The sequence below is a fragment of the Nyctibius grandis genome, chromosome 5, assembly GCF_013368605.1.
Source record: "Nyctibius grandis isolate bNycGra1 chromosome 5, bNycGra1.pri, whole genome shotgun sequence".
Taxonomy (NCBI): domain Eukaryota; kingdom Metazoa; phylum Chordata; class Aves; order Nyctibiiformes; family Nyctibiidae; genus Nyctibius; species Nyctibius grandis.
This window is the reverse complement of record NC_090662.1, coordinates 70,590,527-70,616,176: the sequence shown is the minus strand read 5'-3', so window position 1 is coordinate 70,616,176 and position 25,650 is coordinate 70,590,527. Positions and strand designations below refer to the sequence as shown.

The 25,650-nt window shown below is 40.5% G+C and overlaps 1 protein-coding gene across 8 annotated transcripts in view; it reads left to right on the top strand.

Moving 5' to 3' along the window:
- Positions 1-24,158, top strand: part of RESF1 (retroelement silencing factor 1) — a 57,095-nt gene extending 32,937 nt beyond the window's left edge. For 4 of the 8 annotated variants that reach the window (XM_068401016.1, XM_068401012.1, XM_068401013.1 and 1 more), the window contains 3 exons: positions 859-6,284; positions 7,060-7,134; positions 8,322-9,367. In XM_068401016.1, coding sequence (XP_068257117.1) covers positions 899-6,284; positions 7,060-7,134; positions 8,322-8,464 — 5,604 coding nt within the window. In that variant the 5' untranslated portion in view covers positions 859-898 and the 3' untranslated portion in view covers positions 8,465-9,367. Of the gene's footprint in view, positions 1-858; positions 6,285-7,059; positions 7,135-8,321; positions 9,368-19,457; positions 19,538-20,363 lie in introns of those variants that run through there. The other 4 variants (XM_068401017.1, XM_068401019.1, XM_068401018.1 and 1 more) reach the window with 4 other exon arrangements.
- The last annotated feature ends 1,492 nt before the right edge of the window (positions 24,159-25,650 follow it).

Sequence of the window (25,650 nt, the reverse complement as noted above, 5' to 3'; positions counted from 1 at the left end):
CAGGCTCACCCAGTTGGGCTTGTTGGTAATCAATGTAAATTCTGGAATATAACACGTGAAGAGTTACAGATTTGTGACTCTGTTACCTCCTGGAGGTGTACCTATGCAATAGCAGAGGTGATGATGTCATCTCCATGCTTCGTGCCTTCTGCTGGCTAAGTTAATGCTACCAAAGAGAACTAGGGGTGGTTTGCTTGTAGCTACATGTGCTGTTAACTAGTCAGACTTGTATTTCTCAAAAATGAGTAACTGCCCACAGTGTTATGGAAGAGCAAATGACATGTAAAATAAAAACAAGTGGGCTACATTAGCATGACAGATCTTTACTGAACCCAAATTAATTTTCTCCTTTATTTTGTTGTATTTGGAGGTATAATTGAAGTCGAATCTTCGTGTCTGAAAACTCTGACCCGTATTATATTCTGTAGGTGCTTCTTATGCTTAGCTCTTAAGCATCGCTTATTGTATCATGTTACACAAATACGCTGTTTTTTCCATTGTTTTTGGATAAGATGAATATAGAAATCTATTGTTAAATTAAAAAGTTGAATGATAATAGAATTAGCAGAATTATGTGAGGATTTTGTTATTCATTAGACAGTCAATAGAATTGCTTGTTGCTGCTCTGTCTTTTTGTACCTTAACTGTGTTCTGGGAAATAATTTATGCAGCTTGACATTGGCAACATCGATGTCTGCAGGGTGTGCCAATGGAGTTGCTTTTCTACATAGCAATTTAAGTTAAATGGTTCTGTTCGTAATGCATTCTAAATCACTTCTTAGTAAGTAAAGTAGGTTTTGATTGAAAGATTAAGGTTTGATTCAGTTTTGGTTGTTTGTTTGTCTGGGTTTTTTTTAGCATTTTGGTTATTGGCTGAAGAAAAAGAAATCAAGAAAAGATGAACTGGAATGTAAGACCACTCCAGAATGCTGATGGAAAGAAGAACCTGCAAAGTGAAGAAGCATGTTACAATCAGTTGCTTTCTAATGCACATGGTTTTTCTCAGACAAATGCCTATTTCTCTAAAAATGCATGCACTTATGCTGGAAATAACCAAATGGGGTATCTGCCAGCTAGCAATGTTGCCTTCCCTCTTGTAAATGCTGAAGGATTCAAAACTTCAGATCAGGCCCTGCCAGGAGCATCTGTAGCTGGTAATGATTTTTTTATCTCGCAATACACAGTTGATCAACGTCAATTGTCCTACGTACCAATTGCTCCAAAACCTCCCAATCAGACATCACATTTGCGGGCAGAGATGACTCAGACTTCTTGGCCAAACTCTAATGCCTACATTCATTCATTTAGAAAGTTACCTCCACTGTCTTCTCAAATGAGCACTGGAAATAACATGAGGAATGTACTTCGGGAACCTCAGTATGTCACCACAAACGGTTACACTGTGCAGCCACAAATACCACAGCATAATTCTATGAGAACTACAATGTTATATCAAAGTAACATTCATTTCCAGAATAAGTCTATGTCTCTTGGTACATCTGGGCAACATGTCCATAACCAAATGTATTATCCCAACACTCAGTTTAAAGTTTTACACTCACTGAATCAAAATACTGAAGCAAATGTACAGCTGCTACAATATCGACCAAGTCAGATGGGATCAGAAGCTCCTAGCGGGTGTTCTGCACCATCTTTGTTGCCTGCCAACTGCGATTCAAGAGCTGCAGCACAGGCTTCAATAGGTGTACCACAGGCAGTTCAAAATGTGCCTAATGGATACAACCTTAGTCAACAGAGGTGCCTGTCAGATCCAAAAAATGCTTCTGGTTTTAACAGTGTTCAGGAACACTGTCAGAAACAGCAATCTGGAGAAGTCAGTCAATCAGTTAGGAATGTCTGTAATTCAAGTGGAAATGTGACAGCAAATCAGCCTCTTAATGAAATGTCTGTGCCATCTCCTGGCATTGCCAAAGAACTGTATGATATTGTGCAAGAAATGGAAGCTCTTTCATCGGGAGCTGCTTCAAAGCCACTGAGTGATCCTGGTTCAGTTCAAGCAAGCCAGACTAGTAGTTTAGTGAATGGGCCTTTTAATTCTCAAATTTCTTCAGCAGCAGTGGATAGAAGAACAATTACAAAGGACAGACTAGCTTGGGAAGCTCAAAAGCTGCTCACTATTAAAAAAAAATGTGTCCTGCTTGAAAAGATGCATCTTTATAAAAGAAAACTCTTAGCAGCTTCAGAACGTGACAAAAGTACTCCGCCACTTCCTGCAAGTTATCAAAGTACTCTTCCGAATTGTCTTCCCTGCGTGCCCAACAAAAATGTACCATCTTCCCCATCTCAAACAGTGAGGACAGAGGGTCCAATACTTAACTCTTCACCCGAAGAAAGAAAGGACAAAAATGTAGCCAATGCTGATAACAGAGAATTAGAAGTGACTCAAAGTAACCCTCAGGTGGAACAGGGGAGCCTTTCATCAAGCTCCACTCCTGTTCCCTCTCAGAGCAAACTCCCAGCTCAATTAAATAATCATGAGAGCACTCCTGTCTCAGAACAAGGCCATGCATGTGCCTTGGCCTCTTCTCAAAAAACTGTGACATCCTTGAACAATGCTTCATGTGTTAGTCAAGTAGATAGCTCTGTCAAAATTGCGTCAAAGAATGTGCCAGCTAACTCCAAGAGCTCATCATTTCTTCAGTTTGTGTTGAGCAGCACAAATGTATTGCAAGAGAAGACAGCTGGTGCTACTGCTAATCAAATACTGACTAGTCTCCTGTGTAGTGAAAAACCACTGGTAGATATATCTGTCTTGAGTGGAAGCTCACTAAAAGACACTAGTGAGAAGAATGTAGAAAGTTTGAAAGGTGAGCAGGTATTTACAGTTCACACAAACTCTCCTGTATCAGAAACAACCAAATCCAGTGAAGCTAAATTCCAGAGTGATGTAGCTCAGAAAAAAACAGCATTTACTGAAAATACATCTTTTAAACAGAGCAATTATAATTACTCTGTAGAAGAGCTAACTGCATGCCTGGGCTTGTGGGGAAAGCGTCCGTTGGAATCTGTAAGTGTGCAAAATAGCCAGTCAAATGAAAGCTCCACAGCAAATCAGATTTCACCTTGCAGCCAAAACACAAAAAATAGACAACAAAATAATGTTCTGATTAGTACAAATGAAGCAATTTTGCCTGTAACAACTGCTGCTGTAGGACAAAAACTTGATACATTGAGTTGCAATTTGATAAAAAGTTTTGAACTCCAAGTTGCAGTTGTTTCTCCTTTAGTACTTTCTGAACAGAGAACACAGAGTGAGCAGGCAGACCAATGTCCAACATCTACAGGTAAAACCTATCCAGTGATTGACTCAGGAAGCACATGTAGCTTACAAGAAAAGGAGAAAAATGATTTAAGAGTGGTAAATACCGATAAAGGAACCACAGAAACTGCTCAGTCGTCACCCAGTGATTGTGTTCTGATAGAGAAAGTGGACTCACATTTACAACAGACCAAATTAGCTGATGGAAACAGAATAGTAAAAAACAGTGTGAGTGCAAATGATTCATATGATGAAAACCAAAGGAAAGTTAGTCAATATGCACAAGATGCCAGAGAAAATCTGCAGCTTGGATTACAAAACAAGCCGCCTCTTCCTGAATTGGGCATGAATTTTTCTAGTCAAATCTTACAAGGAGGTGTAAGAGACCATAAAGACAAGCAAGCTGTGCTAGAGACAGGAGATACATCCACAGCTGTGTGGGAAGAACAGATGTTTTGTATTTCTAGCGTATGTTCTCTTGTTGAAGGTGATACATTTTATAATCCACAAATAGCAAGTATCTTCAGGTCAGTCCCTGAGACACATGCATTAAATGGTACCTCATCAGAAGGAAATGCATCTGATCCAAGGCAAAAGCAGCAACGGCTGGACTTGTATAAAAATGAGCTGAGCAATAACACTCCCCAAAGAGACAGCTTGCTGCAAAAGATGTTGGAAGAATCATCAAGCTGCAGGAGTAAAGCAGGTGAGATTTTGGATGGTATCACAACTAGTCATTTGGAGAAAGAAAGCAGGGGCAATACTCTTAAACCAATTTCTACCTCAGAACAAAAAATGTCATTTAATGCATCTTTCAAGCATCCTGAAAATGACTTGGAAATTCTTGCTGGTATAAACCAGGAGTTAGCTCAAAATTCACTAGATTTCTCGATCAGTGTAACTACTGAAACAAATGCATTCACTGTTCCAAGAGACAACAGTAAACAACATTACATATCCAGTAAAAATGGCACAGAAAAAGAGATTAACCTTTTTGGAGCAGAATCTATTATATGTCTAAACAATCAGCTGTCTGAACTAGTGGAAGAGTTTCCATATGGCATTGAAGGTGCTGACATGCTAAGGAAAGAACCAGGACAAAAGGCTGAGCGGATGGAGAATCGATCTCAAAAAGAGACTCAAATTTGTGACAAGAATTCTCATTTGAAGGACCCAGTAGATCAGATAAAAATTGCAGTGTTAAGCTCTGATCAGATGCAAGAACTGTTTCCTGAACACAACGAGTGTTCCTCTAGTGATGGCAAGAGAGTAGTGAGTCAACAGTCAGAAAAGGCTTCAGATGAGAAGGAGAACCTTGAAGGCAGTATTCAGCCTAGTCAGAGTCTATGCAAGAAGAAAAAAAACCCACAAAACCCCTCCAACCCCAGAAAAGAAAAAAAAGAAGATTGTTCTTTAATGGATTGTCTGTCTACAGCACATAAAATACCACAGTGCCTCTGTACATTTGGAACATCTGGTTCAGAGAAAAATGATGATCAACTTTCAAAAGCTGAAAATAATAGCTCTGCAGAGAGACAAGAAAACAACAGTAAATCTGATGCTGTAATGAAGAACAACTGTGCAGTGGGAAACCTGCCAATTTCTGAAAAAATCCCAAACAGTGTTAGCAAAAGTAAAAAAGATATTTGCAATGATATAATGAACAAAAAAGATAGACTAAAGGTGAATAATGAATACAAACCACTTGCAACACAACAGGAAAAAATTCGACCACTTAATTCCTCTGAAAACGAGGATGTTGGTAAATCTAAAAGGAGCAGTGGGAAGGAAGAGTTGCAAATCGACAGAGGAACCCCATTGATAGGCAAAGAATTTCATTCTGACAAAAAAGAACATCAGGCAGTCTCAGAAGAGTTGTCAGAGAAAGCTGGTCATACAGATGTAGACAACATGACAAAGTCACCCAAAAAGAAAGAGAAAGTTTTGAAAATAGAGTCCCTTTCAAAAGATAAAACCAAAATAGGTTTGGCCATGAAATCCAAAACAGACATTCACAGATTTACAAAGTCAGAAACTGTTGAAATCAACCACGTTGAAGTCAATCAAGGACAAAAAGTTAAAACCTGTGAAGAGAACTCAGCTGAAGAACAGAACTGTAGGAAACAAATGGAGATACTTGGGCAAGATGTAGGAATTAACATCAAAGAGAAAGCCAAATTATCAGCAGAAATAAAACAGAAAAAGCCGAATAATCATCATGCCGATGCTATGAAGTACCCAGATTTTGGTGCTGTAGACTTAAAGTCAAGAAACCACAAATATTCTCAGCATAAATCGATGAAAGTTCATCCTTCACAGGAGCCGCCGTACAAACGGAAGAGGAAGGAAAATATGATTGGGAAGAGAGACCCTAAGAAAACAAAGGTGGAAGACGAAAGACTGAAACAATCTGAAGCAAAGAATTACAAGCAGCTTTCACATAACTGCATGATAGATACTGACAAAGCTAAAAAATTGAATGGAGAAAATGGCTGGAAACCAAAGAGTTCCTTAGCAGATCGCTCTGTGCTTAAACTACAGAGAAAAAGGGCTCGATCTTCTACCATCTCTAAAAACTACTTTTCTAACAAAGAGAAACATCTCGATAGTCAAAACAAAGACAAGTGCTCTGAGAAAATGTTTCCTGATAAAAACCTGCTATACTTAAATAGAAGAAATAACAGATTAAAATTGCATCTTCAAAAGGAACCAAAGAAACACTACCTGAACAGAGTTGCATTTAAACGTACGGCACAGGAACGCATTTATCTGACCAAATTAGAGACATCGCCTGTCAGACCTACCTGTGATATAAAGCCCAAAGTGTCACAGAACAGCCTAGATGCGAAACGAGATGCTTCTGTGTCAGAAGTTGAAAAATCATGCAAACAGGAAGTACTTGAATTTAAGCTGTGTCCAGAGATACTGTTCAGAAATCCAGCCACTGATGAAGAAGACTTAGCTGCAAAGAATTCCCTGGAAAGAGAGAAAACCATTGTGGCAGGTATGATGCTATCTTGATTATTAATTTGTAAGTGAACTAATTTGCAAGTAAAAAGTATGTACTCCTTTTTACATTCACGTTACACAAAACTACAGACAGTGAAAAAGTGGGACTCCAGAAGCTGAAGGCTGAAATAGCTTAGCTAGCTTTCTGACAGACTGTAGCTGTGTGTTAAGCTGAAAAAGAACATGAGACTTTTCCTTCAATTTAATGTTTTATCCTTTTTCCTCAAGTTTTACAGAATAAAGTTAGAGTAGTTTAGAGCATGGCAGTTTCAAGTAACTTCGTGAGAAGGCTTTCTAACCTCTTTGTAGAAGATATCTTGGCTTGTTTGTAGAAAGCAGATTCCCTCGATATAGTTATCAAAGGTGATCTGATTTGTATTCAGTGTTCACCTGGTTGTGTGTAAATGTGTCTTGAGATCTTTTGTGGCATTGAGGAAGAGAGAGGCTTGGGCCAGACATATCTCGCGCACACTCTCCGTAACCTTTGCCATGTTTGCTTTAAGCTGCCGTTTTTACTCCCCTTCTTCTCTATCCCCAGTCTTTTGACATTTTATGTGGTGCATTGTGAAGCATATTTGTGTCAAATGCTATATTTGATTTTAAATAAAACCAAACCTTAAGTTGTACATACTAGCCCTTGCCGTCATTTTCCCACCCAAGGGAAATTTCCTTTTGCATGTGCTAGTATATGTGTTAAAAGTTGATGCTGAATAGAGACCAAAACTTGTGGTATAGGAACCTCAAAAAAGATTTTTAAATTTTCTTTTTAGGTGTCAAGAGTAAAAAAGAAGATTGGCTAAAATATGATCCAGTGAAGCAAAAAAAGCTGGAAGGGGTCTCTACAGGTGAAATGACTTCTGATTATCCATTTTGAATTAAAAGTTAAATACTCTTTTCTTGGATTTAAGTGTTCATTTACAGTAGCAAAATAAAGTATTTTAACTTATTCTTTACTGTCTGTATTGATGAAATGGATACTGTACAGTAGACATATGAGTTTCAAAGATTTGTGGAGATTTTTATTGCCATAAGAATATGTTGTTGAAGATTGTTGGAATTTTCCTGCATATGTGTGTGCAATTGAATCAGAGGTAACACAGGTGACAAGATTCAAGTACAGTTTTAAGACCAGGCTAGCTCTTTCCCACTTTGAAATGTAGGAAGTGATGTAACAAAATCTAGTGTGAGACTATAAAAGCAGAAAGTGATTTTTTAGTTTTATTTGGCTTTCACAGTAAGTTGACAGTGTCTGCACATACACTCCTGCTCACAGGTACTGGGACCTGTGTGTCCCAGTAGTCTGGACATGGTTACTTGTATGATACACAGGGGAAAAGTGGTGCCACTGCTACATCTTCCTTGTTTCTCTTTATTGGCAAATTACTTTTTGGATGGTCTTTTGTACCCTGTAGGTGTCAACAGTTAAAACAGTGGCATCTTTCATCTCAGGATCTTGGTCATTCCATCCTTTGTAAATCTTGGGTGAGGTTGCTCCCCGCTGTCTTTGTTTCTTTGCTTTAGGTATCTTTCTAGCTGTGGTCTTGTTTTCCTGCTGGTCTAACAGGAAGTGAAATGGTGCATTCAGCATGCTGTAACCTTGTTGCCATTCTCTTGGTATCAGAGTGGAAGTCCGCTGCTGACAAGTTAATCTGTGTTGTGGTCTTGTTGCAAGCAACACATTTTGCAATGTTTACACCTTTAATTGCTGTTCAATGTGTCCTTGGCTATTGGTGTCTGCCATTCTTTTAGCCCTTCCTCTTGTGTCTTCTCTTACTTTAACAAATGCACGTTTTCATTCACACCTTTCTTAATATTCCTTAGAAATCTCTCTTACGAAGACACTCAAATGACCATTTGGTGCTTAAAGGTGCATTGGAGATTGATTTAAATCTGAGGTGCCTGGTGCTTTAGAAAGGAAGTTGGTGGCATCCTTTTTGGCAGTGGGTGGCCTTAAGTACCACATGCATAAGGAGTGGAGTCATTTGAGACTCTTAGACTTTTGCTTTAACCTGCTTCTCTGTCTGTCTTTCAGCTGAGGACAGTATTCCACTTGATACAGCTATACAGATCCTGGATGGAGATGGTGAGGCTCTTCACATTCCAATCAAAGACTCAAAAGAGATATTTCAGACCTACAGGAAAATGTATCTGCAAAAAAGGATGCAAAAGCCTTGATAGCACTCCTGTATCATAGGTCTTATTCAGTATCACTGGGAGAAAAATGCCAACACTAAAATGCTTTTTCTTGTTTACTTTATATTTCTGAATAAATGTAAAAAAATCTTTTTTTGAGGGTTGGCAATTTTTTCCCGTTTGCCTCATATTTGTGAATGTGTGAGATCTTATTCTGTATTTTTTGCACAAATATGATTTGGTGCTGAAAATGCCATTGTCAAATGTGTTGTTTCTTTTTGGCATATTTGAATCTTTTTTTTTGAAGATACAGGAGTTAGTTGCATCTTGACCAAAAAAACTCAAACTCATATAAATTGTCATAGTCTGCTTTCTTTTCTGATTCTGGAAAACATCTACTTGTGGTATTTTCCATTGCTGGCAGTGGAAAAATATTCCTACTGGAAAGGGATTGCAGTGGATTCCCAAGCATTACACCTTTATTTTCCACTTATGTTAGTCTGATTGTTGTGCTTCTAACAGGGCTTTCTGTTTTTGTAGAGACTGACTTTTTTTTTTTTTTTTTTTTTTAAACTGGGAATACAAATATAAAACCCTCAAACAGTACAGGTCAGGGGATACCATGAAGTATTTATGCTGCTACCCAGTTTTCTTATATTTCTTTTTGTGGAACTTGTACAAATTGAACTCTGAGTTCTTCATCTGAACACAATGCTGTAAACTGATAGTTGACTGAAGACTTCTCTTCTCTTGTTTTTTTTTCCTCTCTCTCTGCTTTCTTTACACTTGAAAGAAAAGTGCGATTGTTGAAGTGCAGGGAGTTTGAATTCACTCTTGTCCGAACTATTTTGCTCACTTTAACCAGACTGTAATTAATTTCTTTGTTTATAAAGTGTTAGATAATGTTTGACTACACATTCACTGTGACATAAAAGTTATATTTGTTGCTGGGTATCTTTTGTTAAGTGCCTTTTCATTATTGTTTGGAATTTTGAAAATCATATTTTTTTCAGAAATTTGGTACTTCATTCTTTCTGTTTAAACCTTTATACGGAAAGTAAAAACTCTGTAGATATTTCATTGAATGATTTTTATACTTGAAATAAACTTTTGAAGGCTATGCCTTTTCTTTTTTTTTAGTTTAAATTATAAAGTTGTGTTTATTGCAGTTAGTTAAATAGGCATTGAAGATATTCCTGTATATGAAAACCAGCTTTAAAATAAGTTCCAGATCTTCCTTCTTAAAAGGTTCCATAGTTGCAGGTGAGAACTGGACTTGAGTCCAAGCTTTTTCTAATGAACTCCTAACAGTGTGTACTTACACTTCAGAAAACACATCAGGAATGTTTTTCTCTTCAGCATCTTCCCCCCCACCCCTCCCCTGCTCTGACTTGGAGTTAGGAATTAGTTGGCATTGGGTACTTAAAAAGCTTTCAGTACTACTCTGTTCCTGAAGATGTATGCTTGTAGGCATCTTGGATATAATTACCTACTGGAGCATAACTTTATAATTTCCTAGCTCTATCTGTATGCTGAATTAAAAATTGGCTTTTTTGGGGGAAAGAAGTCCTCCCCTTCCATCATGTGTACATTTCATCTCTCAAACTGGGGAACTGTTTGGGAGGTTTTAAACTCCCTTCTGGCCTGGCACAGCTGTCCTAATAACTTAGATTTTTTTTTTTTTTTTTTTCTGGCTGGATGCCCAACTATTAGTCTGTGGGGAATGTTGCCACTGGAGAATTTTGTAATAATGTTGGCAACTCTGAGAAGGTTTTTTTTTGCATTTTCTTAGAAGTTTAGCACCTGTATTATACTGCCTGCATTAAGGAAGATTCATTGTAGCCCTAAGTGTACCCAGTACAAACAACACATAGTTCCTGTCAAGAATTTGTTTTGGGTTTTGTTCTGCATAATGATACATGAACCTGACTTAAATGCTTGAGTGAATTCTTTTCAATAGGAAATTATTCAGTCCGTTGACCCATGATGATTATATTCTAAATATTTGGAGAAGTTTGCTCACTGACCCTGTGCACCCAATAAGTGAGAATGCAAGTTTTGAGTCTTAGTGGATACAGCTACATCTTCTTCCTCTCTTATACCAAGGCTCTGTGACCACATTTACACGGTGGCTTGTGCCTGCACTGTTTTAGTATGGCTAGGATCTTTGGGACTCTACTCTGCCCTGGTGAGGCCACATCTGGAATATTGTGTCCAGTTCTGGGCCCCTCAGTTCAAGAAGGACAGGGAACTGCTAGAGAGAGTCCATCGCAGAGCCACAAAGATGATTAAGGGAGTGGAACATCTCCCTTATGAGGAGAGGCTGAGGGAGCTGGGTCTCTTTAGCTTGCAGAAGAGGAGACTGAGGGGTGACCTCATTAATGTTTATACATATGTAAAGGGCAAGTGTCATGAGGATGGAGCCAGGCTCTTCTCAGTGACATCCCTTGACAGGACAAGGGGCAATGGGTGCAAGCTGGAACACAGGAGATTCCACATAAATATGAGGAAAAACTTCTTTACGGTGAGGGTGACTGAACAGTGGAACAGGCTGCCCAGAGAGGTTGTGGAGTCTCCTTCTCTGGAGACATTCAAAACCCGCCTGGACGCGTTCCTGTGTGATATGATCTAGGTAATCCTGCTCCGGCAGGGGGATTGGACCAGATGATCTTTCGAGGTCCCTTCCAATCCCTAACATTCCGTGATTCTGTGACAGACTGGCCATATCCTTTCTGCTTGGTTCATGTGTTGGCTCGGTAGCTATCCTGTAAGCCTTTGCGCTTAAAGCACTTTGCACTTATGGCTGACCTCTAGCCTGTGCTACGCTTACTGCATAATTGCTGCATGCACCTGCATACTAAGTGGACTGTGCCAGATGCTTCTATTCAGTTGCCATTTCTCCTGCTCCTTATGGTGCTGACTGAAGCCATGATACTACAACAAGCCCTTGGCCTTGGACAGGCAAGATGCTGACATCTACCTAGATGAGACTACTGTGAAAAAACTAGTGCTGCATTGCTTGAAGCGAACTGACAAGTGTGAGCATGAGGGCATTCACTAGCACTGAAGGTACCCATCATGGACGTGATGTGTGCCCGTTGCCTTGCGTGTGGCCTGTACTTGAAAGGACTTGTTATATCAATGTCACCAGTAGGTTTACTTTGTACAAACCGTGGATCCTGTCATGGCTCTGAGAGCACTAATGGGTCTTAATGGTCCTGATCACCCATATATGGGACTTTCACCCACACCCCCTGCTCATGGGCCCAGGAAACTCCATTTAAGATCAAGCCAGAGCTTCAGTCCCTGCCTGAGGAATGTTCAAGATCTACCTGTCTCTAGCTCTGTTAGAGTCATGCCAGCGTGGGTATGGAAGTTGCCCGTTGATCCAGACCCTGACTCATGGACGGTCTTCCTGCCTGGGCTCAGATGTATGTTATTACTATGAAGCTGCTTGTCAATCATGACTATGTCTGGCCCTGGTTGCCATCACTGGATCTGATCCTGGCCTGCAGATTGACTTCCCGGCTTCACATTGGCCCTCCTTCATCACTAAAATCTTGTTTGGTGATCTGGATTCTGGATTGACCCTGGTTACCATCCCTGTCCTACTTGCCTTGCTTGGGCGCTGTGGGGATGGGGCCTTGGCTGGTGAGGCCTCTGCCTTGCCAGTCATGGTAACTCCCTTAGCTTCTGGCCCGTAGGGAGCCACTGGTCCTTGCTGAGCCCTGACAGATACAGAACTGTAGGATGTGGGTGTGCAACATCCTATCCTGTTGGTGTCTGTCTTCTCTCTTCTTCCCATTCCCTTCTAGCAAACGTTCTGTGTCAGTAGGAAGAGCTACCCCTTCTATCATTCTTGCCTTTGCACCCCAAGAGAGTCATGGGTGAGGTTCCTGATAAGCGTAAAAAGGTAAATGTCATTTGTCACCCATTTGCAAAGACAAGAAGATGACCCACGGAACTACAGGAGACTGGTCAGCCAGCCTCACCCCTTTATTTGGGAAGATAATAGAACAATCCTTCTTGAAGCCGTGGCTCCCAAGTACAGTAAGGATAAGGTGATTTGGAACAGTCAGTGTGGATTTACAAAGGGTAAATCACACCTAACCAACCTGATGGGCTTTTATGATGAGATGACAGGTTCTGTGGACAAGGGGACTGTAGAAAATGCTATTTACCTTTAACAAGGCTCTTGACGTGGTTTCTCATAATATTCTTGTAGCCAAATTGAAGAGAGATTCTTTGGATAAGTGACCTACACAGTGGGTGGAAAATAAGCTGACCAGCTGGACTTGGAGGGATACTGTCTGTGATCAATGGTACAGAGTCCACCTGGCATCTGATTACTACTGTGTTCTTCAGCAGTTGATACTGGGGCTGTCATTGGTCACTGTCTTTGTTAATGAATTGGAGAATGGGATGTAATGAACCTTTACAGGTTTGCATGGAGAAGTGGGGTCCTCAGGAAACTCAACAGTAACTTTCTGTGGAAGTTCAGGAAAGGCACACAGGGTGTATCCCAAAAACACTTGCTTCCTCTTGCTCACTTCCAACAGGTGAAACTGGAGATACTCACAAGAGCTTATTTCTAATGGTGTGATGAGGCCATGGCCCAACAGGATGGCCTGTCCAGCAGATGCCTATCTTCAGCTTCAGGCAGCAATGCCTGTGTAGAAACTGCACTCACATCTGCTCCAGGACCCGATAAGGAGCCCCTACCCTAACTGTCTAGTGAAGTGATGTTCCAGAAGGTCAATAGGGTGGAAGTCTGTGTAACAGCAAGATAACAAATTTGACATGGTTAGCCACAACACCATTATTTCCTTTAACCGGATACAAACAGAGATGCCATAAATTCAGTGCCCATTTACTTCACATAATTGTCGTGACATGTTGGAAATCTCACCCGCTGTCCTGCCATGTGTCCAGTTGTACGGTGACCTGGACCTTGTGAACTGACAATAGAGCCAGTCATCAAGAAAAAAAAACATGCAGGAAAACATGCATTACAAAATGCTGGGTTGGAGGAATTGGAAGAATGTTGCCACCAGTTCGGTGTTGACAGTACTTCCCTTCCAAGGTGCTGTAAGTAATCTTTTTTCCTACTGATGCGTCATCAGCTGAGTGCTGGACAGGTGTGTGCTCTGCTTACCAATCAAGAGTGATTTTCTTGGTGGCAGAGACTGGGTTCTAACCTCGAATACAGCCTTTATTCTAGAAACCTGATCCTTTAAACTAAGTCTTCCTTTAAACTAAAAGTCTTCATTTAAACTAAATCTTCCTTTAAACTAAGTCTTCCCTTAAACTAAATGTCTTCCTTTAAAATCTTCTTTTACACTAAGTCTTCCTTTAAGCTAAAAGTCTTGCTTTAAACTAGAAGTCTCCCAATAAACTAATAGTCTTCCTTTAAACTCAGTCTTCCTTGAAACTAAGTTTCTTCCTTTAAACTAAAAGTCTTCTTTTCAACTAAGTCTTCTTTTGAACTAAAAGTCTTCCTTTAAATGAAGTCTTCCTTTAAACTAAGTCTTCTGTTAAACTGTTTTCTTTATAACGAAAAGTCTTCCTTTAAGTCTTCCTTTAAACTAAAAGTCTTCCACTAAATAGAAGTCTTCCATTACAACTGTCTTCCTTTAAACTAAAAGTGTTCCTTTAAACTAAGTCTTCCTTAAGACTAAGTCTTCCTTTAAACTTAATTCTTCTTTTAAACTAAAAGTCTTCCTTTAAATTAAATGTCTTCCTTTAGTCTAGGTCTTCCATTAAACTGCCTTCCTTAAAACTAAAAGTCTTCCTTTAAACGAAGTCTTCTTTTAAACTAAAAGTCTTCTTTTAAAAGTCTTATAAATAAGTCTTCCTTTAAACTAGAGGTCTTCCTTTATACTAAGTCTTCCTTTAAACTGTCTTCCTTTAAACTAAGAGTCTTCCTTTAAACATAAGTCTTTCTTTAAACTAGAAGTGTTCCTTTAAATAAAATGTTCCATTACACTGTCTTCCTTTAAACTAAAAGTCTTCATTTAAACTAAGTCTTCCTTTAAACTAGAAGTCTTCCTGTACACTCTTACTTTAAAGTCTTCATTTAAACTCAGTCTTCCTTTAAACTAAGTCTTCCTTAAACTGTCTTCTTTTCAACTAAGTCTTCAAGTTTTCCTTTAAACTGTCTTCCTTTAACTCTTCCATTTGACTAAGTATTCCTTTAAACTAGAAGTCTTCCTTTAAACTAAAAGTCTTCCTTTAAACTAAAAAGTCTTCCTTTCAAGTAAGTTTTCCTTTAAACGATGTCTTCCCTTAAACTATGTTTTCTTTTAAACTAAGTCTTCCTTTAAACTAGAAGTCTCCCAGTAAACTAAAAGCCTTCCTTTAAACTCTTTCTTTAAACTTCTCTATAGTGGCTACACTTACTATGTCCTTGTCTTAGTCCTTGTCTCTCTGCCTTCCTAGATCTAAATATTTTGCCCTTCCTTTTGGAATCTGTGCCTTCATCCTCCCTTTTGTTCCCTCCTGGGACTTCCTGTTGAATTTGCTAAGTTGCCACTGCAACCTTGTTTTTTAAAAATCTTTTTCTCTTCTAGTCTTTCTGGTCTCCCAACTTGTCTTTCTCTTCCTGCAAGCCCCCAGCCTGTTTTCATCCCAGTAAAGCTCACTGTCCTGAAACTTTTCCTGAGGTCTAGCTCCAGTGCTACCAGCTCAACCATGTAAAGCCTGCCTCATATTTGGACTTCTGCATTTAAGCCAGGGAGGTTTGTTTTTTTTCTTTAATTTTTGTTTTTTTATTTTGTTTGCTGTCTGTTCATCAGTGTTAAGACTGCAAAGGGAAAATGGTTCCCTGCTTTCAGCTCTTGTACTTTTTATTAGAACATGTTCCAGCTTACAGGAAAAGCAACTGAAAATGTTTGCTTCCTCCCTGCATGCTTAGGCTGGAGCATGCCCATGGCAGTGGGAGGTTTGGAGCACTTAGCTCTGAGTCTCTGCAAGTCCCCTTGGGCACATGCAAACAGATTATCCAGGCTAGGGTGCTCTGATTTTGTTTGCTTGCCCTTTGTTTTTAGGGGGGAGGTGGTTCTGTGATATTGTGCTTCTCCCCTCCACCTGCACCAGTGGCAGTTGTAATGCATGCATCTGGTCGTGATGGCTGCATCACGACCAGATGCATGCATCCTGCTAAAAGGGGATTTGATGGAGACAGATACCACCACAATAGCCAAGGACTAATTTGAGCAATGTGCCCACCTAACCACAGCGCTGATCAATGTCCTACTCAAGCCAAATTTGGAAGAAACTAGCCTCTCTGGTCAGTATGCAAATACGAGTCGATCATCTTACCCCCATAAATAGTGAGCAGCCCAAGAGCCCTTTGAGCTCTCCTGCATGGCAGTGGGCTGCACAACAGGATCTCCCTTGAGTAGGGATGCCTCTCAAGGTTACTCCTCGAGGTTGAGAGATTCCTTGCTGCAACAGATTCTTGGTAAGTGATTAATAGCACACTAAACTTTGTAATCTTAGCTAAGTGATATAAAGGATTGATTGAGCATATATAATCCTTTAGACATAAGCCATTGACCAAGTCTGGGACTAGGATTGGATCCAGCCGCACCTAGACTCTTCTCTGAAGGAGTTTAGAAAGCAAGGGTGTCCTTTCTGAACCTCATGACCCAGTGGGAGGGTGTCCTTGACAGTTTTATCTGCCTGTGTCCTCTATGCTGTAAATAATCAAGTGCACCTTGCCATTGAATCTTGTTAAACCACCGTCACATTTGCTATCAAACTTTGTTAAATCACTGTTTCATATCAATAAACGTATTGCTACTTCTCTCTTACGAGTGAAATGCATCACTGTCCATGACAGGTTCTGGGGGAGATCAAAAGGCACACAGCCACACCAGGAACACATGGTCCATGTTTCCAGCCCTTCCATCATCAATAGAAAGATGCTGAAATTTCCCAATGAATGCAGCACAATTTTTCTAGCATTTTCTTTGAAATTACTGAGCTATTTCTGAAGAAACTTTAAAAATACCCTGAAGCTAAGTTCCATTCATATGAAGTTTCAGATAAGGCAGTTGTGGGTTGTGGTGGGTTGACCCTAGCCAACAACTAAGAAGTACCCACCAGCCACGCGACTCCCCACCTCAACCTCAGCAGCATAAGGGGGAGAATAGGAGGAAGAAAAGCAAGAAAACTCATGGGTTGAGATAAAGACAGTTTAATAAGTGAAGAAAAGGGAAAGAAAACAAGTGATGCAAAGGCAATCACTCACCACCTCCTTCCAGCAGACCGATGACCAGCCAGTCTCTGAGCAATGGGTACAGAAAGACTATGGTCCAGTTTTATTGCTGAGCATGGCATCATATGGTATGGAATATCCCTTTGGTCAGTTTGTGTCACCTATGCCGGCTGTGTCCCCTCCCCGCCTCTTGCCCACCCCCACCCACTTGCTGTGGGGGCAGAGTGGGAAATAGAGAAAGCCTGGGGGCTGTGCAAGCACTGCTCAGCAATTGCCAAAGCACTTGTGTGTTAGCAACGCTCTTCCAGTCACAAATCTAAAACCTGGCACCATATGAAGAAAATTAACTCCGTCCCAGCCAGGCACAGTACATAGTCAAAAGATGGATTGAAGTTTTCAGTCCAAAGCTGTGACACTTGTCATTGGAAAACGAAGATCCATGTGGCTCTCTGCAAGCACCTCAGTCCGAGTGCTGAGACTTTGTGAGGAGGACACCTTCTTATCATTAAGGCTGTGATGATGGAAACTGGTGCCTGTTGAACTTCAAATGAATGCGGGCCTTTAAAATTCAGTGTTTTCCTTTAATGAACGGTAGGAAGAGAAAGATTCCTGCCTTTATGGTTATGTTATGGCATAAAGTGAAAGGCATTCAAACAGTGTAATGGTGGGGTTTGCCAAGGGATCTGTTTTCTGTAATGTTGGTTTCTATGGCTACATGCATAAGTGTTTTGCAGTACTGATAATTTCATATCACTCCTTGTGTTTCTCCATGCAGTGCTAAGTGATGAGTGTCACTGGTTTGATCCTATAAAGCTGGCTTAGATTATTCATAACATTATTTCAGTCTTAAAATGACTGAGCTGCCTTAGTGTAAAATTACTGAGGCTTCCTGCTTCTGTTCCAGTTTTATGTTTCTATGCTACTAATAATTCAAGTATATGGGAAACAACCCTGTGTCTGAAAGAGTGTTAGGACTGTAAAACTGAGCTTGCACCATCGTGCGCCTCAAGCCCTCCCATATCCTCCACGGGACTATCCTCTTTCCTCCAATCATCAATGCTATTAAAAAAATCATAAATAGCATCCTCCTTAAAAATAAAGTTAAAGTCCCTCTGCCATAGCAACTCTTGTTCAATAGACTATGAAAGCCAGAAACTATAATCTTTGGAACAAAATAATCCTGCAGTAAATCACCACAGAAGATGCTCTTCAGAACAAAATCTGGAGCTACAACTAATAAGGAGTAAAAAAACACTCTGTATGTTAATTGACTCATAGTGCCTTTCCCTTACACACCATTAGATATTTTTCAGAAAGAAATTAGCCTACCACTGTGCTCTCACCCACTAACTTTGGACTCTGTTGACCAATATCAAGCAAAAACTGTAGAAGATACCATTGACGGCTGGTTTGAGATGAGAAAAATGACGAGTCCTTCCTTCCCCCAACACTGCTATAAAACAGAACTCAGCCCTCAGGTTAGCCCACAAATTAGCATATGTGTGGTTCCCAGCTAGCCACAAGAGATGCTGACTTGTACCCTACCAGGAAACAATGTGGGATGAAGTTAGGGTGCTGTATTTGGGCCAGGGAAAATATGGGTCTGAACAGGGGATACTGTAGAGAGGTTGCTGCTGACAGTGGTGGGGGAGCATCTCTTTGGAGATGTTGGATGCACTTTGTTAGTCTCACTGCTTACAGTACTTGTCTGCCTGTCTTGTTCTTTAATGATTTAACTACATTGATTAAAAAAATATCTTGTGCTTTAGAAGTACAGAGACTGTCCTGAATTTCAGGCACTGCAGAAACCAGATGCAGTGTTACCGGAAGCACTAGAAGAAGCCTAGGCAAGGAGAATTTATTTCAGGAGTCACCTTAAACTGAGCCAAAATTATGTTTGGCATAGAGAGGTGCTTGTTCATGCTGGAAGGCATAAGGAACTAGAAAGAGTAGTGCCAATACAAACCTGAAAGATGTTGTTTAATCCATAGTGTTCTCTCAGAAGAACTTCGAGGAACAGACAAAACAATGTAGATTGGAAATAACAGGCTATAAATACAATGCATGTGAATGAAGACTAAGGTAAATCCTCTACCTGTGGATGCAATCATTCTGCAAGTAACAGGAAAAAAGAATGCTCTTTTTAGACCCCAGCAGGAGATTGTGGCCCACCATGCAAATTCATCTTCTAGGACATTTAGTTAGCACCAAAAAAAGTCAAAAATATTCGATGGACATAGCAGACGTTTTCTGTAAGTGAGTAGAAGTTTTCCTAATACAAACCAGCAGGACCACGACAACAGCTTGTCAGCTGGTGGAACAGGCATTTTCCTTTAAAGAGTTATCTGCAGAATCCTAACTGTGTCTGGCAGCATGCTTTACAGGAAACTTCTGCAAAACTGTCCATAAACATAATGTGTAAGAGATTCACATTCCTTGCTCTACCCACTTATTAGTGCACGAGGAAAAGACAAATAGAATCATCATAGCAATACTAAGAATCCCTGTGTCAATAAAACAGCAAAGATCATCTATTTCCAAATATGAGCAAATATCAGCACACTAAGAAAAAGATGACAGCAAGACAGCAAAAACCATATCTGTTAAAGAAAATTAGCAGAGTCCAGATCTCTAGGTTTGCTGATTCTTTATGGAAGCAACTCAGAGTTGGACCACCACCACAGTGAATGGTACCTGACTCAAATTCACTACCAGTTTATATAGAAACTAATAAGTAGTTACATCACAGACTTCTCATGAGCTTCTGTTAAAAATCCACTAACTATTTCAATTCCTCTTTCTTCCTTCGTCAAGAGTCCACAAAAGTCCATTCTTCTCCATTGGTCAGCTGATCTTTATCTTCTGGTTCCACTCCGGCTTCTGTCAACACCCCATCCTTGCTATTCTTCTGTGATCAGCGTCCTGTCTTGATCCAGGTTGACCAGAGTTTGGTTTCCACTGCCAGCATCTCCTAAGTATTAACCTAAAATAGCTGAAGTCTATTTGGAACCTTATTTCTATTAATTCTTATTTCTAAGTATCCTATATTCTTTTAAGGTAAAGAAACGGTTAACCATACATCCTTTTTACTAGCATCATCAGAAATTAGTACTTCTAGGCCTACTCCTGCTTAGCTACTCATTAAGCTTTGATTGATGATTGGTTCAGTCATAGGTCAGGATTATACAAAGGAGCTTTGAGAATAATATTAATGGATTGTGAAAGCCCACCTGTGTTTATCAGATAGACTTATATTAATTATTTTATTCTTAATTCTATTTCATCTCTATTGATTCTTATCTGCTTAATTCATGAGAACTTCTACAACAATTTGTGTGAAAATTTCTACAACAATATCAGTAGAAAAAAATGCAAGTTTTTTTCTGTTCATTATCACAACTGGCTTGCTGAGGCATACTGACAAAGGGAAAATTGAAAATTGTCTAATCTTATCAACATGGAATAATTAGTTCAGTGGCAGTTATCCTCAGGATATGTCGGGCTGTTATAGATTTGCAATTTGTCAAGCTCCATAAGCAAATGTCCTTTAATGTAGTTTGCAGTTTGGGTTCAATGATGCCATGTTCAGCAGGTTGCTGTTGTTTTAAACCACTCTATGCAGTTCTAGTCTCCAGTGTATTAACTTCATAGCGATTTTGCCAATATTGGAATCTCTTTGATAAGTTGCTGTGACTAATAAATTGACCACTGTCCATTCAGGCAGCTGCTCAGAGGAGAATACCTGCAAGGAGAAGCTTTATGGCTACAAGGAATATCTACAGGGAGTGGCATAAAAAGCCTGAAGACCATCTGCTCCATAGAAGCAGCAGTCTGGATATGTGCATAAATGTCATGTGTTAACATCAAGCCTCTTATTGTGGTCATGCTGGCTGGGCACAGACCTGCATAGCAGAGGACCAAACACAACTGTCTTTGTTACTGTCTGCTTCACCTGGGGGCATCTCCAGCAACTACAATATAAATGGGCAGCTTGGCAGAAGAGCCAAGAAGAAAAGCTTTCCGTAAGGAAACCTGATGTTGCTCCTCAGCATTTCTACTGTGCATCTCTTGCAGCTGACTATGGTTGAACCTGTTTTGAGGTACAGGTACATCCAAAGCAAATTTTTTCTCTGATAAGACCTTAAACAGCTACAGACAAGACGTAAAACATGCATGAATCCCTAAACCTTAAATTTTAAAGTGCTATTACGACAAAAAGATACTCTCTTTATAGAAAGAGTATGGGAAAGAGAACACGAATAAAGCACAAAATCATGACATGATTTAATATTTGGAGGCGACAATATATATAAATAAGGTTAGTTCTAAGGGTTTTATGGCTCTGTAAACTTTGTTGATTTTGTGGTATTAACATTGAAAAACATCTTTACACTCTGCTATAACAATATATATTATGGGTAAATCACTGCTGGCTCTCACAGACATACTTCAAGAAAGCTTCACCCTGATATAATGAGCAAGATGAAAGAGATGTTTAGTAATGACAGTATCATGAGGATACTTGTGCTAGGTTTATTTGTGAACACTAGTCCCAGAATGCTTTTGACTTGTATTAATTTGGCACTGGGATGATAGGTTTCCGCACACAGTGTAAAGAAAGGCTCTCAGGGAAGAAAAACAGAGTAAGATGAGAAGTCCCACAGCTGTCTGGTGGGGATGCACTCCGTGCTGGGTTAGAGCAAGTGGCTTTAAGCTTTTCTGTGCTTATGGGATGTTTTGTTCCAAGGGAGATAAGAAACTGCAGGGAGCTGTTCTGCAATGTTTTCACAAGAATCTCACTTTCTCCATTGGTCTGTGTGTTGGGAACAGGAGAAGGGTCAAACGCATAGTCAATGATGACCAGACGTATGGATGCTATAGCTGCAAGTGCTGTTTCCTATACGCAGCTGGTCAGAGGTCTTCCTGGGATTTCAGCAGAAGAAATCCCTGCTGTCTTTCTGTAGCCCTGTCTGCTTTGTAACGCGTTCTGGATCGTTATGCTCATTCACGATTAACTTGGATGTAGATACAATTTGCAGAAAGCACAAAGTGGATTGAAAGTGTGCTGTTTTACTTCTTGAAGCTTCTCTTTTGAAAGATCAGCAGTGATTGAGAGGTCAACTGCTTGATGAATAAACTTGAAATTAGCAAACAGATATGTTTCTGGAGGGCTCCTTGGTTTAGTCAGGCTGAGATGTCCCTTTGTTTCTGACTCTAGGCAATGTCTTAATGAGAGAGAGTCTGGGAAGAAATCTGGAGGGTAAAACATCATAACAGCATGCTAGTGGTTTCTTATTTGATTAATAAGATGCATGTGTGATTCTTTTTCTGGTAATAGGTCTATAATTTTGTATTGGGTGTCAGTGGCAAGGTTTTGGCAGTGGGGACGCTGCAGGGAGGGCCTCTGTGGGAGGAGGCCAGGGGATGCCCTGGCCCCAGCTAGGTACACAATACTCCCACTGCAGGACACAGCTGAGCCCACTACCCAAACTGGTGGTGCCTCTGGGAAAACATATTTAAGAATGGATAGAAACCACTGAAGAGAGAGAGGGGGAGGAAAAAAAAGAGTGAGAAACAGCAGAGAGAACACCAAAGTTGGAGAAGGAGGTGCTCCATGGTGGAGCAGATATTCCCGAAGTAACTGCTGCCCAAGGAGGACCCACATTGGAGCAGATACTTCCTCAGAGGGACTACAGCCCATGGATGAGTCCATGCTGAAGCAAGTACACCCCAAAGAGACTGCAGCCCATGGAGGACCCATGCTGGAGCATAGGAAAGAGCAGCAGAGAGAAACTGCTATGCCCTGACTCCAGTGCCTGCACTGCCTATTGCCTCAATGAAGAGACTGCGTGTACCCTGCAGTGGTAACAAGAGGGAAGGAGAAGTGCCTGGAGTGATGGAGTGAAGCTGGGTCTGGGAATGAGGGAGGAAAAGTGTTTTCCCTGTGTATAAATGTTTGTTTATTTTTTGAAAGAAAAATCCATATCACTACTCAAATATTTATATTAATTGACAATTAATTAAGTTAAATTCCCTGAGGCAAGTCTGGTTTGCCCATGAGAGTAATTGGCAAGTGATCTCACTGTCTTTATCTCAACTTGAGTTTTCCCTTTCTTTTTTGCTACTTCCTCCCCCATCCCACTGAGGGATGAATGAGCAGGCAGTGGAAATTTAAAGGGGAAAATCACTATGCCTTTAAGGATCAGTAAACTTCTCTGTGAGAGTAGTGCATAAGGAGGTGAAGAACATAGAATCCACTCCTTGCCCATGGCCGGGATGTTACATTACCATGTAGTCCATGTCCTCCAATCCTAGGCATGCTTTAGCTCCCAGGATGCCCAGAAACAGTGACAGCAGTGCCCAATGTGTCACGTTACCTATAACCATAGCGAAAAGGCTGTTTATTCCCCAAAAGGGAAACGATAGCAGAAGCACAGCATGAAAAATCATCATGCGATTGTATCTGTTCAAGGGCTGTTGGACTCGTTTCACAAGCAGAGCTCAGGAAGCCGCCAGTAACACCTACTGTCTTTCCCACACCGTGAGCTCATGTTTTCACACCCTTGACTTTTTTTTGTCACATAGCAGTAGAGAAACCTCTATCAGGGAAGAGGATGGCACTTTCTATTCCAGCAGTTGACTGTCCGTTTTCCAGCAAGAAAACAGCCCGAAAGAAATATCAATTCTTGGTTTCCTCTCAGGGCTGTGCTCACCACTTCTCATCTTTCTCAGTGATTCCATTCTCCTATCCCTGTGTGAAAAGCATTTAAGTTTCTTTCTTTTGTTAGCATGCCTAAAATAGAGAGGTTTCCTTTTTATTTTGTTTTTGTGCTATAAGCAACACCTATGAAACATAATGCTTTACAGTAGAGTGAATTGGATATTTAGAACTCTACTATTATGATTTTTACTAATGATAATTTATAGAGATGAAGCCAGGAAAGTGAATACAGTGTAGCAATACAGGAATCAGAGAGTTAAAGTTTAAATGTAGGCTTTAAGCAAAAACTTAGAGAATTTAGTATTAACAGCGGAGGTAATAATTCACTGAGGAACAGGATGCTATGACATGGCCTAGGACGCTATGACATGAAGTAGGAACAGAGAAAGCTGAAAAATGCTAACATATATAAAAAGGGGAGATAAGAAAAAGGATGAACCAAGAAATCAAGTATTCTTGCCAAGACACTAGGAATCCTTGCCAGGTACATAGGGAAACCATCCAAATTAAGGAAAGTTCAAGAGTTTATGAAGATGATGATGAAAGGACACTGGGTTCATGAAGCTGAAGAACGGAACGACCCCTCAAAATCTCCCCAAATTGAAGACCACGCCTATAACTCCACCTTAACTCCGCCTACTATGAATATTATAATTAGAAGTTGCAATAATATGAATATGCATGTAAAGATGTTGTAATCTCTTATGCAAATTGTATAAATAGTCTGATTTTCACGGACTGCTTTGGAACTCTTTTGTCCAGCACGACCTGGGGGTTCCCCCAGGTGGCCTAAAATAAATACCTCGCTGCTTAAAGACTAAACTTTGTCTCTGAGCAGTTTCATAGAGCCTTTTGGGGCATAATTTCGGCATCAGAGACAACACTTTTTCTGAACTAGACTAAATAATACCAATTTGAAATAGCTCAGCGGGACAGAGCTCAGAAATGAGACACATCAGAATTAAGAAATGGACCAAGACTTCCCCCCCAAAAATGAGCTTAACCACAAGTAACAAAGTAAGTATATCCACTTGCCTTACTTGGTGTCAAGAACCGAAATGGTTCCCCAGGAGGGGGGTTCACCAGCTACGACTGATCAGATCGCAGCCCTCTTCGGTCAGCCCTGCCCAGCTGGCATGGGTCAGAGCCCTCTAAAAACTCTATTGTCAGCCCCAACTGTATGTGTTAGAGCCCCCTAAAAACAATTTCCCCCCACCTTCCCTCACAGTGCACTCAGGAGAAGGGGTTCCCCTCCCCTATGAAAGGTTCTTAGTTGATCCTTGAGATGAAGATAAAGAACAAATGAGGCACGGTATTGATTCACACTTGGCTATGTTTACTTGGAGAATGATACTTTATAAGTGGATAACGATATTCTGTGAAAGAGGAAGACAGACACGGAAAGGAAACTGGGAGACAGGAGAAAAAGTAAACTGAGATTACAGACAGTATAGCAGGGATAGAATAGTCACCACCCAGGATCCAGCGGCGTCCCACAGATCCTCTGTTTGTCTTTGGTGTTCGGTCTTCTGGTGGTGGTCTGGCATCATGTCTCAGGGGTGGTCTTCTTTTATATCATGTAAATGGGTCTCATCGTCTCAGCGATGGTGGACGTCAATGCCGGTTCTTTGTGCAATTACAGTTCAGCACATGTGAATATGTCCCATGTGCTGTTCACACACCTTAGGTCTTGCTTATCACTCGGCCTTCGTTATGGTAAACAGGATGTTCTTGGCGGGCTGCTCACTCAGCCCGGATGAGGGTTGGTAACTGATAAGCAGAAGAATGGTGTGCTGCATTCGCCATCTTATCAGTCAAACCAGCGCACACAAGCAAACTTTGAGGCAATCACTTTACATTTCAGTCTCTCGCACTTGGGAGACTTGGTCTATGTATTCATGGTAGGATTATAGAAGAAGAATTCTACTCTGAAAAAAATTTTCTCCTGTCCTGAATTCTGTTACTCCAGTGCTCCTTTCAACAGGGACAGATTTCTATTAAGAGCTTGGTGACAGGGTGGGTTAGCCATCATCTCCAGGAGAGTGGCCACTTGCTAGCAAGGTCTAACACAGACTTAATGTCCAGCTGTTGTTTGTAGCTCCTAAGTCATATCAAGTACATACACCAATTTCTGAATTCTTTGTGTCCTTTGTGTGTCATATCCTTCTTCATTTACTTATCATCATTAAAGTATCTAAATTCTTGAAAATTAATTGCTGAAGAAGCCATCTTTCTCTAGAGCAGGTGGCCTGAATTCTGCACTCCAAGCTTTTGTCTAGGAGTCAG